Source organism: Daphnia pulex, chromosome 10, assembly GCF_021134715.1.
Source record: "Daphnia pulex isolate KAP4 chromosome 10, ASM2113471v1".
In the NCBI taxonomy this organism is placed as follows: domain Eukaryota; kingdom Metazoa; phylum Arthropoda; class Branchiopoda; order Diplostraca; family Daphniidae; genus Daphnia; species Daphnia pulex.
The window spans coordinates 5302501-5315000 of record NC_060026.1 but is presented as its reverse complement, the minus strand read 5'-3'; the positions used below and the strand labels follow the sequence as shown (position 1 = coordinate 5315000).

The window sequence follows — 12500 nt, the reverse complement described above, 5'->3', positions numbered from 1 at the left end:
AACGAAACTTCGGAAGTCACATATAATTTTACAATCGCTTAGCTACAATGGACTAAACTGTCTATGGTTGTTGCCCAGTGAGTGTCCAAGTTGGTGCCAGTGTACCCGACAGTTGCTTGATATTTGGTGTGTTGTTGAAATTGCTAAAAAACCTCTGAAATATAGGGAACAGATTTCATGACTTGAACCAATTATTGGATCCTCTGTAGTATAGTGGTGAGTATCCCCGCCTGTCACGCGGGAGACCGGGGTTCAATTCCCCGCCGGGGAGGCAATGTTTTAATTTAATCAACCTGATTGATACGTTAAACAACAGCTTTGTTGCATAATGACTTCAGACACCTAGAGTGAACGATTTTGTCTAATATTATTGTCACAGTAAGCTGAAGTCGTTTCTCTCATCCATTTAATGGTGATTAGAGTGAATTGCTGCAATAATAAGTCAGTTAAATCTTGTTGCTTTGTTCGTTGTTGAAAAAAAAACCAAAAAACAATAAGACTCGTGTTTAACGAACCTTCGGAAGTCACATATAATTTTACAATCGCTTAGCTACAATGGACTAAACTGTCTATGGTTGTTGCCCAGTGAGTGTACAAGTTGGTGCCAGTGTACCCGACAGTTGCTTGATATTTGGTGTGTTGTTAAAATTGCTAAAAAACCTCTGAAATATAGGGAACAGATTTCATGACTTGAACCAAAACAACGAATCCTCGGTAGTATAGTGGTGAGTATCCCCGCCTGTCACGCGGGAGACCGGGGTTCAATTCCCCGCCGGGGAGGCAATAATTTAATTTAATCAACCTGATTGATACGTTAAACAACAGCTTTGTTGCATAATGACTTCAAAAACCTAGAGTGAACGATTTTGTCTAATATTTTTGTCACAGTAAGCTGAAGTCGTTTCTCTCATCCATTTAATGGTGATTTAAGTGAATTGCTGCAATAATAAGTCAGATAAATCTTGTTGCTTTGTTCGTTGTTGAAAAAAAACCCAAAAAACAATAAGACTCTTGTTTAACGAACCTTCGGAAGTCACATATAATTTTAAAATCGCTTAGCTACAATGGACTAAACTGTCTATGGTTGTTTCCCAGTGAGTGTTCAAGTTGGTGCCAGTGTACCCGACAGTTGCTTGATATTTGGTGTGTTGTTGAAATTGCTAAAAAACCTCTGAAATATAGGGAACAGATTTCATGACTTGAACCAATCATTTGATCCTCGGTAGTATAGTGGTGAGTATCCCCGCCTGTCACGCGGGAGACCGGGGTTCAATTCCCCGCCGGGGAGGCAATATTTTAATTTAATCAACCTGATTGATACGTTAAACAACAGCTTTGTTGCATAATGACTTCAGAAACCTAGAGTGAACGATTTTGTCTAATATTATTGTCACAGTAAGCTGAAGTCGTTTCTCTCATCCATTTAATGGTGATTAGAGTGAATTGCTGCAATAATAAGTCAGTTAAATCTTGTTGCTTTGTTCGTTGTTGAAAAAAAACCAAAAAACAATAAGACTCGTGTTTAACGAACCTTCGGAAGTCACATATAATTTTACAATCGCTTAGCTACAATGGACTTAACTGTCTATGGTTGTTTCCCAGTGAGTGTCCAAGTTGGTGCCAGTGTACCCGACAGTTGCTTGATATTTGGTGTGTTGTTAAAATTGCTAAAAAACCTCTGAAATATAGGGAACAGATATCATGACTTGAACCATACATCGGATCCTCGGTAGTATAGTGGTGAGTATCCCCGCCTGTCACGCGGGAGACCGGGGTTCAATTCCCCGCCGGGGAGGCAATATTTTAATTTAATCAACCTGATTGATACGTTAAACAACAGCTTTGTTGCATAATGACTTCAGAAACCTAGAGTGAACGATTTTGTCTAATATTATTGTCACAGTAAGCTGAAGTCGTTTCTCTCATCCATTTAATGGTGATTAGAGTGAATTGCTGCAATAATAAGTCAGTTAAATCTTGTTGCTTTGTTCGTTGTTGAAAAAAAACCAAAAAACAATAAAACTCGTGTTTAACGAACCTTCGGAAGTCACATATAATTTTACAATCGCTTAGCTACAATGGACTAAACTGTCTATGGTTGTTGCCCAGTGAGTGTCCAAGTTGGTGCCAGTGTACCCGAAAGTTGCTTGATATTTTGTGTGTTGTTGAAATTGCTAAAAAACCTCTGAAATATAAGGAACAGATTTCATGACTTGAACCAATCATTGGATCCTCGGTAGTATAGTGGTGAGTATCCCCGCCTGTCACGCGGGAGACCGGGGTTCAATTCCCCGCCGGCCCGTACGCGACGGTTAGCTTGTCCAAAAAAATAAACTTGTAACAAGGTTGCGCGGTACTAGGTTAAAGCTTCACAAGTATGAAAAAACCTTGCGGAAAGTTTAACTCGATTCTGATAAAAAAGGGAGACGGAACTCTAGCAACGCCCATACTTGCAATGCTTCGAAGTACAAAACTTGATTTTTAAAACTTAAAGCAAAGCGAGCGGCAAGCAATCCAGAACTAAGTATAAGTTGGCATTATTTGCTTGTCTTTTTGTAAGGTAGGCGGATGCTTGATAATTGAAAGTATGGTGTATTTTAGGTAAAATATATTTAAAACTATACTTCAAGCTAGTTCAACAGTGACTAGCATACTTTTTACTTGTCTGGTAATAGTTTAAATTGGTCGTTCTTAATTATATATTTGGCTCAACATTACCTATAAAAGTAATAATTTGATTATATACTCATTCATCGCTTATTGAAATACAGTTTACAATAGTCTACAGTTTTGTTTCTTTTTATTGATTTGCGGTTTAGTTAATTATCCAGTTACAGACTTTATTGATCAATCAGTTTCTAAGTTATTAGGGAGAGCAGTTACAACATACGACTCTGTCAAATTGTGCTCGCTGGCAACGACACATTTTGATTTGATATCAAGCGCGTTGAAAGCTACCAGCTCTCCTTTCCCCACTAATTTTGTCATCATACCGGGAATTATAGAAAATGTAATACCATCAATCAGTTTCGGAAGGAAATGAACTTTACTTTGAACCCCCAACACATTTCCCAGAATAAATATATGATCCCCTTTCGACTCATGGGGCAGACAGACAAAATTTTCAATGAACAAGAATTCCCCATCATTTGTCAGAGCACAATAATTTATCCGTTTGGGAGATCTTTTGTAGCTGGTTGTAGTGAAAATTGACCCCGATGAAATCAATTTGATTCGAGAAAAAAATTTTGCATTTTGGAATGAAGGGGAGCGGAAATCGGAATTCGATGCGAGCAAACTACAAAGAGCGTTTTTTTCATTTTGAGTAACATTCCGTACGGATGAATGGCCGAGAAGTTCAACTTTATCGTTATTTGAAAATGTCCCTTTTGAAAATCCTCGTGGCGTCTCCTTTGGCAAGCGGAGTAATTCGCAGAGTTGTCTTGTTACATGGGGAGGCAAGATATATTTTTGTAACAGCGTCACGGCCTCGTCACGAACAGTAAGTTTCAACAAATAATTTGTTGCCATCTGATCCGCAATCGCTTGAGTCCCATTCGACAAAGACATCAACACCCCATTAAACCACTCAGGAATAAACGTCGATGTAGTCCACAAGCATCCCCAATCAAGCACGCTTTGCGAAAGATGAATGAGAAAATGAACGTTGATTCCTACATGAGTGGCGCCATAAAGTTTTTCAAAATCAATCACAAAATGCCTAAAAAGAACTTTAATTTTCTCTACGTCTGATACGGATACCTTTTCTTGCAAAAGAACAAACATCCCGTAGCTAAGATTTACGAAATGATCAAAAAATTCTTTGGGGAGTACATCTTCTAAGACATCAACATAAAAAAGAACAAAGGCTCTAAACATAGAAGCTTTCCAATTGCTCAAATCATCTAATGCTATCATAACCCGGGTGATTTCATAAGGTGGTTTTGTGTTCAACAGCCGGGAGTTTAGCACTTCCAACTTTCCCCTGACAGACCAAGGTTCCTTGGAATATTTTTGAAAAGTCCATAGCTTAATCATTAGTTTAAAAACTCCTTGGCAACAGGAGTGCATATATTCCGGGACAAAAGCCTTGATAAAATCGAACCCGGGTAAGTCGGCTAAAGGTGTTGGGCCACAGACACCGTGGGAAGGTTTTCGGGTCGCCTTGGCAATATTCAAGTCTTCCTTATGTTGTTCCATACTTCTCAATTCAAAAGGTTCTGGTTTTTCTAAATAAATGCGAGTTGAACCTCTTCCCTTTTTAATTTGTTCACCTGTAAAACACAATTATTATTGATCTTGAAAAACATGAACGTTACTGGTTTCAATCGATACCTGGATGTAAACAGAAATCGCATCCGAACTGTCCGTTGAACTGCGTAGTGTTGCGTATAAGTGGACGGGCCATCGTGTCAGTAGTAATAACCAAAACACGGATTTTGTAATGGATTCCTTTTACATTTATCCCGTCATTTTCCAGTCTAGCCCACTCTTTTACTATCCAGTCCAAAAATGCATGCAAAGGTGGTTTTTTGTTGCCAAACCACAATGCCAGCAAAATTACGTAATTTCTTCGAAGTTTGTATGGTGCTTCATTTATCGTGGCCATGAAAGGCCAAATTCCGTTTTTGCTCATCTTATAAGGCTGAGCTCCATCCGTATTCCAGATCACGGTGATGGTCAGGTCGTCAATGAAACCTTTGTCTCTCAACTTTTTGTAGCATTCGCCAGAATGTAAATCTCCTCGGTAGTTTGAATCCATTTCTTTTAGTTTAATGCCGTGGTGCTCGATAAAATACACCAATTGCTTCTCGATTGGCATTCGCAAAATGAAACATGGTCGATGCACACTTTTGATAAATTTGTGACCACAAGGCTGTCGTAGTTGTATCTCTTCAGGATTATCTTGCTTCATAGTCAATACGGAAGGACATTTTTTCGAGGGGCAAACAAAAATTTTCGTAACTTCACTCCTCAAATGGGAATATTTTCTTAACAAGTTATGTTGGCTGCTCAACTCTTTCACATTGGAGTGGGACGCTAACCTCACATTGAAAAGGTGATCTTCTAGGGCACTTTTAGTAAGATGATGCCTTAAATAGTTTGCAACACAGAGTAGAGGCAAGTAAACTGATGGGTGGGCTTCATATACTTCGTCCTGTAACACAAAAATGTATGCTGCCTATGAATCCAATAAACCATGTTCAATAAATAGTATGCCTACCTCTTCCTCGATATCACTAAAAAAATCTTCAAAATTGTTAAATTCCAGTTCCTGATACGTGTGTTCTGAAATGTGTGGAATATTAATTCCACATGCATTAGTTTGTTCGCTCAAGGTAATGGGTGAATCACAACAATCAATGATATTTGATTGCGAGCTTGAATCACAAGGGCTGTTATCCTTTTCCTAACAGATAAATGTTAATAAGCTTAACTATATTATAATGTCTCATTACCCAAATTTAAAAAAAAACGAATTTAGTTTGTACCTGAGCTATATCTTTAGAATAATTCTCTTCCAACAACAGCAGAGAGGGCATATTTTTCACAAGATTATCGGTGGGCCTAATTTTTTTCGCTTCTGCCTCTTTCAAAATGTTGTCAACATCTTCAGTAGCTAATCGCTTGTTTCTTCTTTTCTTAGTCCACTTCGATGACCCAAAACTACCATTCCCTGCCATTTTAATGTTACACTTCAAAATAAATAAAAATGATCGTAGTTTGAATTTTTGACAGCAGTACTACAGCAGACGATTAAACTTAAAAAATCGCATTAAATCTGTTAAAATGATTTTGTTAAAGTAGCGCTGCAAAATTATGATAATAATTATCTAAATTTCATTTTTTTTTGTTTATTTTTTTAAAGTTATTAGTCTCTTTTTTATATATGATAAAACAGTTTTTTTTAACCATTTGAGGTTATTTGTAAAATTAGTTCTGGCAGCCCTGTTCCTGATCGGCTTTTTCCCTCCAAAACTGTTAGCTGTCTTGTTAAGCCGTCACGTTTTCAATCTTGCTAGGAATCGACACGAATTCTTTCTAATAACGAAAACATATTTTAACTGGCCTAAAATATGTTTGTTCTTTTTGATTTTACCATTGGTGAACCTGGTATAGGGACAATTAGTTCAGTTAAGAGTCCAATTCTGACAGACGATGAAAAAAAGACGTGATTACAACAGTACAAGAAATATGGGTTAGAGAAAGAACCAAACTAGTGATCAGGTAAAATGTTTTGGATTTTTTGTGTATGACTTTGTTCAACTTTTGATGTAACTTTATTGTAGCATTTAGCCTAATGCTATTCTATTCATGTAATATCATATAAACCTGGTTTGGCAAATGTTGGCAAATGTTGACGAGTGAAATCTTAAATGCTCGTTTCATTTAATGTTCTAATTTTGGTTCTTTATTAATTGTGTGCTCTATAGGTGGCCCAAAGATTTCAATTCAGCAATCTGCGAAAGAGTTTATGAGAAAAACAATTTTGTTGATTGTGATCACAGACCTGGAGTTGCTGTGGCTATATCGAGTAAGTATAACTACAGCTTATTGAAATTATGACAAATATTTATTCTTTGTCGATCCTTACAGGTAACCAAGAAAACCTGCTTGAACTCAGACAACAGCTCATTCTTGATAAATCTTCAGCAAAGAAGAATACAAATGAGCTACGTGGCACAAAACAGAAGGCAAGAAGGAGTCTTGTGTATCCTGAAGGCGACACAACACAGGGAGCATCATTTTCAGCAGTAGCTAAGAAAAGCAAACCCAACCCTGCAGAAGAACAACTTGTTGAGGTAAACATTTCTCTTTAGTGTGTCAAAAGGAGACTTTTATTACATTTCTTCATAATTTTATTTTAAAGGAAATTGATGAACTGAAGTCCACAAATAGGCAACTTGAAGACACCATCACTCGACTTAAAAGAGATTTAAAGAAAAAGGAAGACGAAAATGATGAACTGACTGATACTTTGGAAGTTCTACGCTCGTGGTACGAAGAGCCACGAGAGTTAGCACAACGTATGGAATTGAGAAAGTTAAATCCTAATAAAGTCTTTAATAATATGTTTTTTTTTCTTCTTAGAAATGAAAGATATTCTCCTCCATCTTACTGACGCTGTTTCTAACTTGAATAGACGACCGGAAGCATTACCTCCTACACCAGCTGCGAGTCCTTCTCAGTCTGCTGCTAAGCGGATGGTAATTGATGGCCGCTGATGGCTTATTTTGTTATTTTTAAAACTTATTTTGACCAATATTTGTATAGGTTCCATTCGATGGTAACATAATGATCGAGTACAATGCTCTGCGTGATGCAATTTGTTACGGGAGAGAAGGTCAATCGAAGGATTCGCTCAATGCAATGGTGGGAACTTTAATTGATTATTTTATCCTGCCCCAAGAGCAAGCTGAATACTCTCTCAGTGGTCGTGCATGCCGTTCAATCCCGAACAGTAAGCCAAAGAAGCCGTTCCCGGTCTCTACCATAGATGCTATGACCAGTAAGATCTTTTTTTATTAGTTATTGTCGTTATTCTATTGAATAGCTTTTTGTTTAAACACTTAATTAAATTTCACTTTTCTTAGATTTCATTCTTCCGAGATGGAAGACATGGCACAACAATGATCTTTCCAAGGAACAAATTAAGGCCGCCATAACCGCAAAGCTTGTGAATAGCCACTCAAAAACAAAGAAGAAGAATTTAAAAGGGCAGCAGCAAAACGTTGAAGATGACATATTTGGTGGTGAAGCTAATAACAATGGATTGCTTGATAACAACCAGCAAATAGAAGAAAATGACTCAGCCTAAGTTTATTCGCGTACATTTTACGTTCCCACTGTCCTGCCATTTTGTGCTCGAGTTCAATTTTATTCTATCCAATTGATTGATTGTCACGTATTTTAATTCCTCTAATGCCGTGCGAAATGTTTTTATTGGTCTTAAACGTACGTTTAACCCTATTTCCCACTAGTTGTTCACACTTGTGTGAATTTTACCTTACTGCCCTAATTTGCTGCCCTTAAATCGGTTTTTGAAGCCAAGTTTCTTAAATGTACGTTTATTTCCCACTCGTTTTTCACACTTGTGTGAATTTTCCCTTAATGTCTCAATTTGGCCCCTTGATTCTGTTTTTAAAGCCACGGAACAATCTAGAGTGACAATACAATTCATTGTGTCTACAAATCTTGAGTTTAATTAAAATCAATGTATTTTTAATTTAGTTATTTACAGGCTAGATTAATACAAGCTACAACTTGATTTGGAAAACGATCGTGCAAATATATTAAGCTTTACGAATTGAATTTATACTATAGGCTAGCTTACTGGACGTAAGCAAAAATTATAGTTACGCAAATCAAGCTAGACGCTATTTTTCAATAGCTAAGCTGGCATCTCGGTTAAAATCCCTTACATTGCATCGGAGCAAATCTAACTTGCCTCCTGGAAGCTTACACTATTATGGGAGCCTGCGCTCCGAAGCTTGCGCTAAGCTTCTACCTAGCTCACCATACCGTACGGGGGGGAGGCAATATTTTAATTTAATCAACCTGATTGATACGTTAAACAACAGCTTTGTTGCATAATGACTTCAGAAACCTAGAGTGAACGATTTTGTCTAATATTATTGTCACAGTAAGCTGAAGTCGTTTCTCTCATCCATTTAATGGTGATTAGAGTGAATTGCTGCAATAATAAGTCAGTTAAATCTTGTTGCTTTGTTCGTTGTTGAAAAAAAACTAAAAAACAATAAGACTCGTGTTTAACGAACCTTCGGAAGTCACATATAATTTTACAATCGCTTAGCTACAATGGACTAAACTGTCTATGGTTGTTGCCCAGTGAGTGTCCAAGTTGGTGCCAGTGTACCCGACAGTTGTTTGATATTTGGTGTGTTGTTAAAATTGCTAAAAAACCTCTGAAATATAGGGAACAGATATCATGACTTGAATCATACATCGGATCCTCGGTAGTATAGTGGTGAGTATCCCCGCCTGTCACGCGGGAGACCGGGGTTCAATTCCCCGCCGGGGAGGCAATATTTTAATTTAATCAACCTGATTGATACGTTAAACAACAGCTTTGTTGCATAATGACTTCAGAAACCTAGAGTGAACGATTTTGTCTAATATTATTGTCACAGTAAGCTGAAGTCGTTTCTCTCATCCATTTAATGGTGATTAGAGTGAATTGCTGCAATAATAAGTCAGTTAAATCTTGTTGCTTTGTTCGTTGTTGAAAAAAAACCAAAAAACAATAAGACTCGTGTTTAACGAACCTTCGGAAGTCACATATAATTTTACAATCGCTTAGCTACAATGGACTAAACTGTCTATGGTTGTTGCCCAGTGAGTGTCCAAGTTGGTGCCAGTGTACCCGAAAGTTGCTTGATATTTGGTGTGTTGTTGAAATTGCTAAAAAACCTCTGAAATATAGGGAACAGATTTCATGACTTGAACCAATCATTGGATCCTCGGTAGTATAGTGGTGAGTATCCCCGCCTGTAACGCGGGAGACCGGGATTCAATTCCCCGCCGGGGAGGCAATATTTTAATTTAATCAACCTGATTGATACGTTAAACAACAGCTTTGTTGCATAATGACTTCAGAAACCTAGAGTGAACGATTTTGTCTAATATTATTGTCACAGTAAGCTGAAGTCGTTTCTCTCATCCATTTAATGGTGATTAGAGTGAATTGCTGCAATAATAAGTCAGTTAAATCTTGTTGCTTTGTTCGTTGTTGAAAAAAAAACTAAAAAACAATAAGTCTCGTGTTTAACGAAACTTCGGAAGTCACATATAATTTTACAATCGCTTAGCTACAATGGACTAAACTGTCTATGGTTGTTGCCCAGTGAGTGTCCAAGTTGGTGCTAGTGTACCCGACAGTTGCTTGATATTTGGTGTGTTGTTAAAATTGCTAAAAAACCTCTGAAATATAGGGAACAGATTTCATGACTTGAACCATACATCGGATCCTCGGTAGAAGAAAGTAAGTACCGATTGAGCGATCGATAGCTCTAGGTCCGGCCGAACAAACTGGGAGAAATCCCAGCGAAGTATCGCCGCGCTCACCGATATTTCACATGTATAGTGGTGAGTATCCCCGCCTGTCACGCGGGAGACCGGGGTTCAATTCCCCGCCGGGGAGGCAATATTTTAATTTAATCAACCTGATTGATACGTTAAACAACAGCTTTGTTGCATAATGACTTCAAAAACCTAGAGTGAACGATTTTGTCTAATATTTTTGTCACAATAAGCTGAAGTCGTTTCTCTCATCCATTTAATGGTGATTAGAGTGAATTGCTGCAATAATAAGTCAGATAAATCTTGTTGCTTTGTTCGTTGTTGAAAAAAAAACTAAAAAACAATAAGTCTCGTGTTTAACGAAACTTCGGAAGTCACATATAATTTTACAATCGCTTAGCTACAATGGACTAAACTGTCTATGGTTGTTGCCCAGTGAGTGTCCAAGTTGGTGCCAGTGTACCCGACATTTGCTTGATATTTGGTGTGTTGTTAAAATTGCTAAAAAACCTCTGAAATATAGGGAACAGATTTCATGACTTGAACCAAGCATTGGATCCTCGGTAGTATAGTGGTGAGTATCCCCGCCTGTCACGTGGGAGACCGGGGAGGCAATATTTTAATTTAATCAACCTGATTGATACGTTAAACAACAGCTTTGTTGCATAATGACTTCAGAAACCTAGAGTGAACGATTTTGTCTAATATTATTGTCACAGTAAGCTGAAGTCGTTTCTCTCATCCATTTAATGGTGATTAGAGTGAATTGCTGCAATAATAAGTCAGTTAAATCTTGTTGCTTTGTTCGTTGTTGAAAAAAAAACTAAAAAACAATAAGTCTCGTGTTTAACGAAACTTCGGAAGTCACATATAATTTTACAATCGCTTAGCTACAATGGACTAAACTGTCTATGGTTGTTGCCCAGTGAGTGTCCAAGTTGGTGCCAGTGTACCCGACAGTTGCTTGATATTTGGTGTGTTGTTGAAATTGCTAAAAAACCTCTGAAATATAGGGAACACATTTCATGACTTGAACCAATCATTGGATCCTCGGTAGTATAGTGGTGAGTATCCCCGCCTGTAACGCGGGAGACCGGGATTCAATTCCCCGCCGGGGAGGCAATATTTTAATTTAATCAACCTGATTGATACGTTAAACCACAGCTTTGTTGCATAATGACTTCAAAAACCTAGAGTGAACGATTTTGTCTAATATTTTTGTCACAATAAGCTGAAGTCGTTTCTCTCATCCATTTAATGGTGATTAGAGTGAATTGCTGCAATAATAAGTCAGTTAAATCTTGTTGCTTTGTTCGTTGTTGAAAAAAAAACTAAAAAACAATAAGTCTCGTGTTTAACGAAACTTCGGAAGTCACATATAATTTTACCATCGCTTAGCTACAATGGACTAAACTGTCTATGGTTGTTGCCCAGTGAGTGTCCAAGTTGGTGCCAGTGTACCCGACAGTTGCTTGATATTTGGTGTGTTGTTGAAATTGCTAAAAAACCTCTGAAATATAGGGAACACATTTCATGACTTGAACCAATCATTGGATCCTCGGTAGTATAGTGGTGAGTATCCCCGCCTGTAACGCGGGAGACCGGGATTCAATTCCCCGCCGGGGAGGCAATATTTTAATTTAATCAACCTGATTGATACGTTAAACAACAGCTTTGTTGCATAATGACTTCAAAAACCTAGAGTGAACGATTTTGTCTAATATTTTTGTCACAATAAGCTGAAGTCGTTTCTCTCATCCATTTAATGGTGATTAGAGTGAATTGCTGCAATAATAAGTCAGTTAAATCTTGTTGCTTTGTTCGTTGTTGAAAAAAAAACTAAAAAACAATAAGTCTCGTGTTTAACGAAACTTCGGAAGTCACATATAATTTTACAATCGCTTAGCTACAATGGACTAAACTGTCTATGGTTGTTGCCCAGTGAGTGTCCAAGTTGGTGCTAGTGTACCCGACAGTTGCTTGATATTTGGTGTGTTGTTAAAATTGCTAAAAAACCTCTGAAATATAGTGAACAGATTTCATGACTTGAACCATACATCGGATCCTCGGTAGTATAGTGGTGAGTATCCCCGCCTGTCACGCGGGAGACCGGGGTTCAATTCCCCGCCGGGGAGGCAATATTTTAATTTAATCAACCTGATTGATACGTTAAACAACAGCTTTGTTGCATAATGACTTCAAAAACCTAGAGTGAACGATTTTGTCTAATATTTTTGTCACAATAAGCTGAAGTCGTTTCTCTCATCCATTTAATGGTGATTAGAGTGAATTGCTGCAATAATAAGTCAGATAAATCTTGTTGCTTTGTTCGTTGTTGAAAAAAAAACTAAAAAACAATAAGTCTCGTGTTTAACGAAACTTCGGAAGTCACATATAATTTTACAATCGCTTAGCTACAATGGACTAAACTGTCTATGGTTGTTGCCCAGTGAGTGTCC

General features: G+C 37.7%; 1 protein-coding gene, 1 long non-coding RNA gene and 4 other non-coding genes across 6 annotated transcripts; all 6 read left to right on the top strand.

Moving 5' to 3' along the window:
- Positions 1-6162: 6162 nt before the first annotated feature.
- On the top strand, positions 6163-6757 carry LOC124204326. Its single transcript, XR_006878839.1, has 3 exons — positions 6163-6228; positions 6435-6535; positions 6598-6757. It is a non-coding gene; the product is annotated as an uncharacterized LOC124204326 (long non-coding RNA).
- A 405-nt stretch (positions 6758-7162) lies between these two features.
- LOC124204818 lies at positions 7163-8011 on the top strand. Its single transcript, XM_046602028.1, has 2 exons — positions 7163-7510; positions 7596-8011. The coding sequence occupies exons 1-2, from the start codon at positions 7297-7299 to the stop codon at positions 7817-7819; spliced, it is 438 nt and encodes a 145-aa protein (XP_046457984.1). The 5' UTR covers positions 7163-7296; the 3' UTR covers positions 7820-8011.
- A 1468-nt stretch (positions 8012-9479) lies between these two features.
- Positions 9480-9551, top strand: Trnay-gua. The gene has a single exon. It is a non-coding gene; the product is annotated as a tRNA-Tyr (tRNA).
- Positions 9552-11088: 1537 nt separating this feature from the next.
- Positions 11089-11160, top strand: Trnay-gua. The gene has a single exon. It is a non-coding gene; the product is annotated as a tRNA-Tyr (tRNA).
- Positions 11161-11596: 436 nt separating this feature from the next.
- Trnay-gua lies at positions 11597-11668 on the top strand. Its single transcript has one exon. It is a non-coding gene; the product is annotated as a tRNA-Tyr (tRNA).
- Positions 11669-12104: 436 nt separating this feature from the next.
- Positions 12105-12176, top strand: Trnad-guc. The gene has a single exon. It is a non-coding gene; the product is annotated as a tRNA-Asp (tRNA).
- The last annotated feature ends 324 nt before the right edge of the window (positions 12177-12500 follow it).

Coding starts and splice junctions, on each gene's coding strand:
- LOC124204818 (XM_046602028.1), top strand. CDS start 7,297: ATGATCGAGTACAATGCTCTGCGTGATGCAATTTGTTACGGGAGAGAA. Junction 7,511..7,595: donor TACCATAGATGCTATGACCA/GTAAGATCTTTT, acceptor CACTTTTCTTAG/ATTTCATTCTTCCGAGATGG.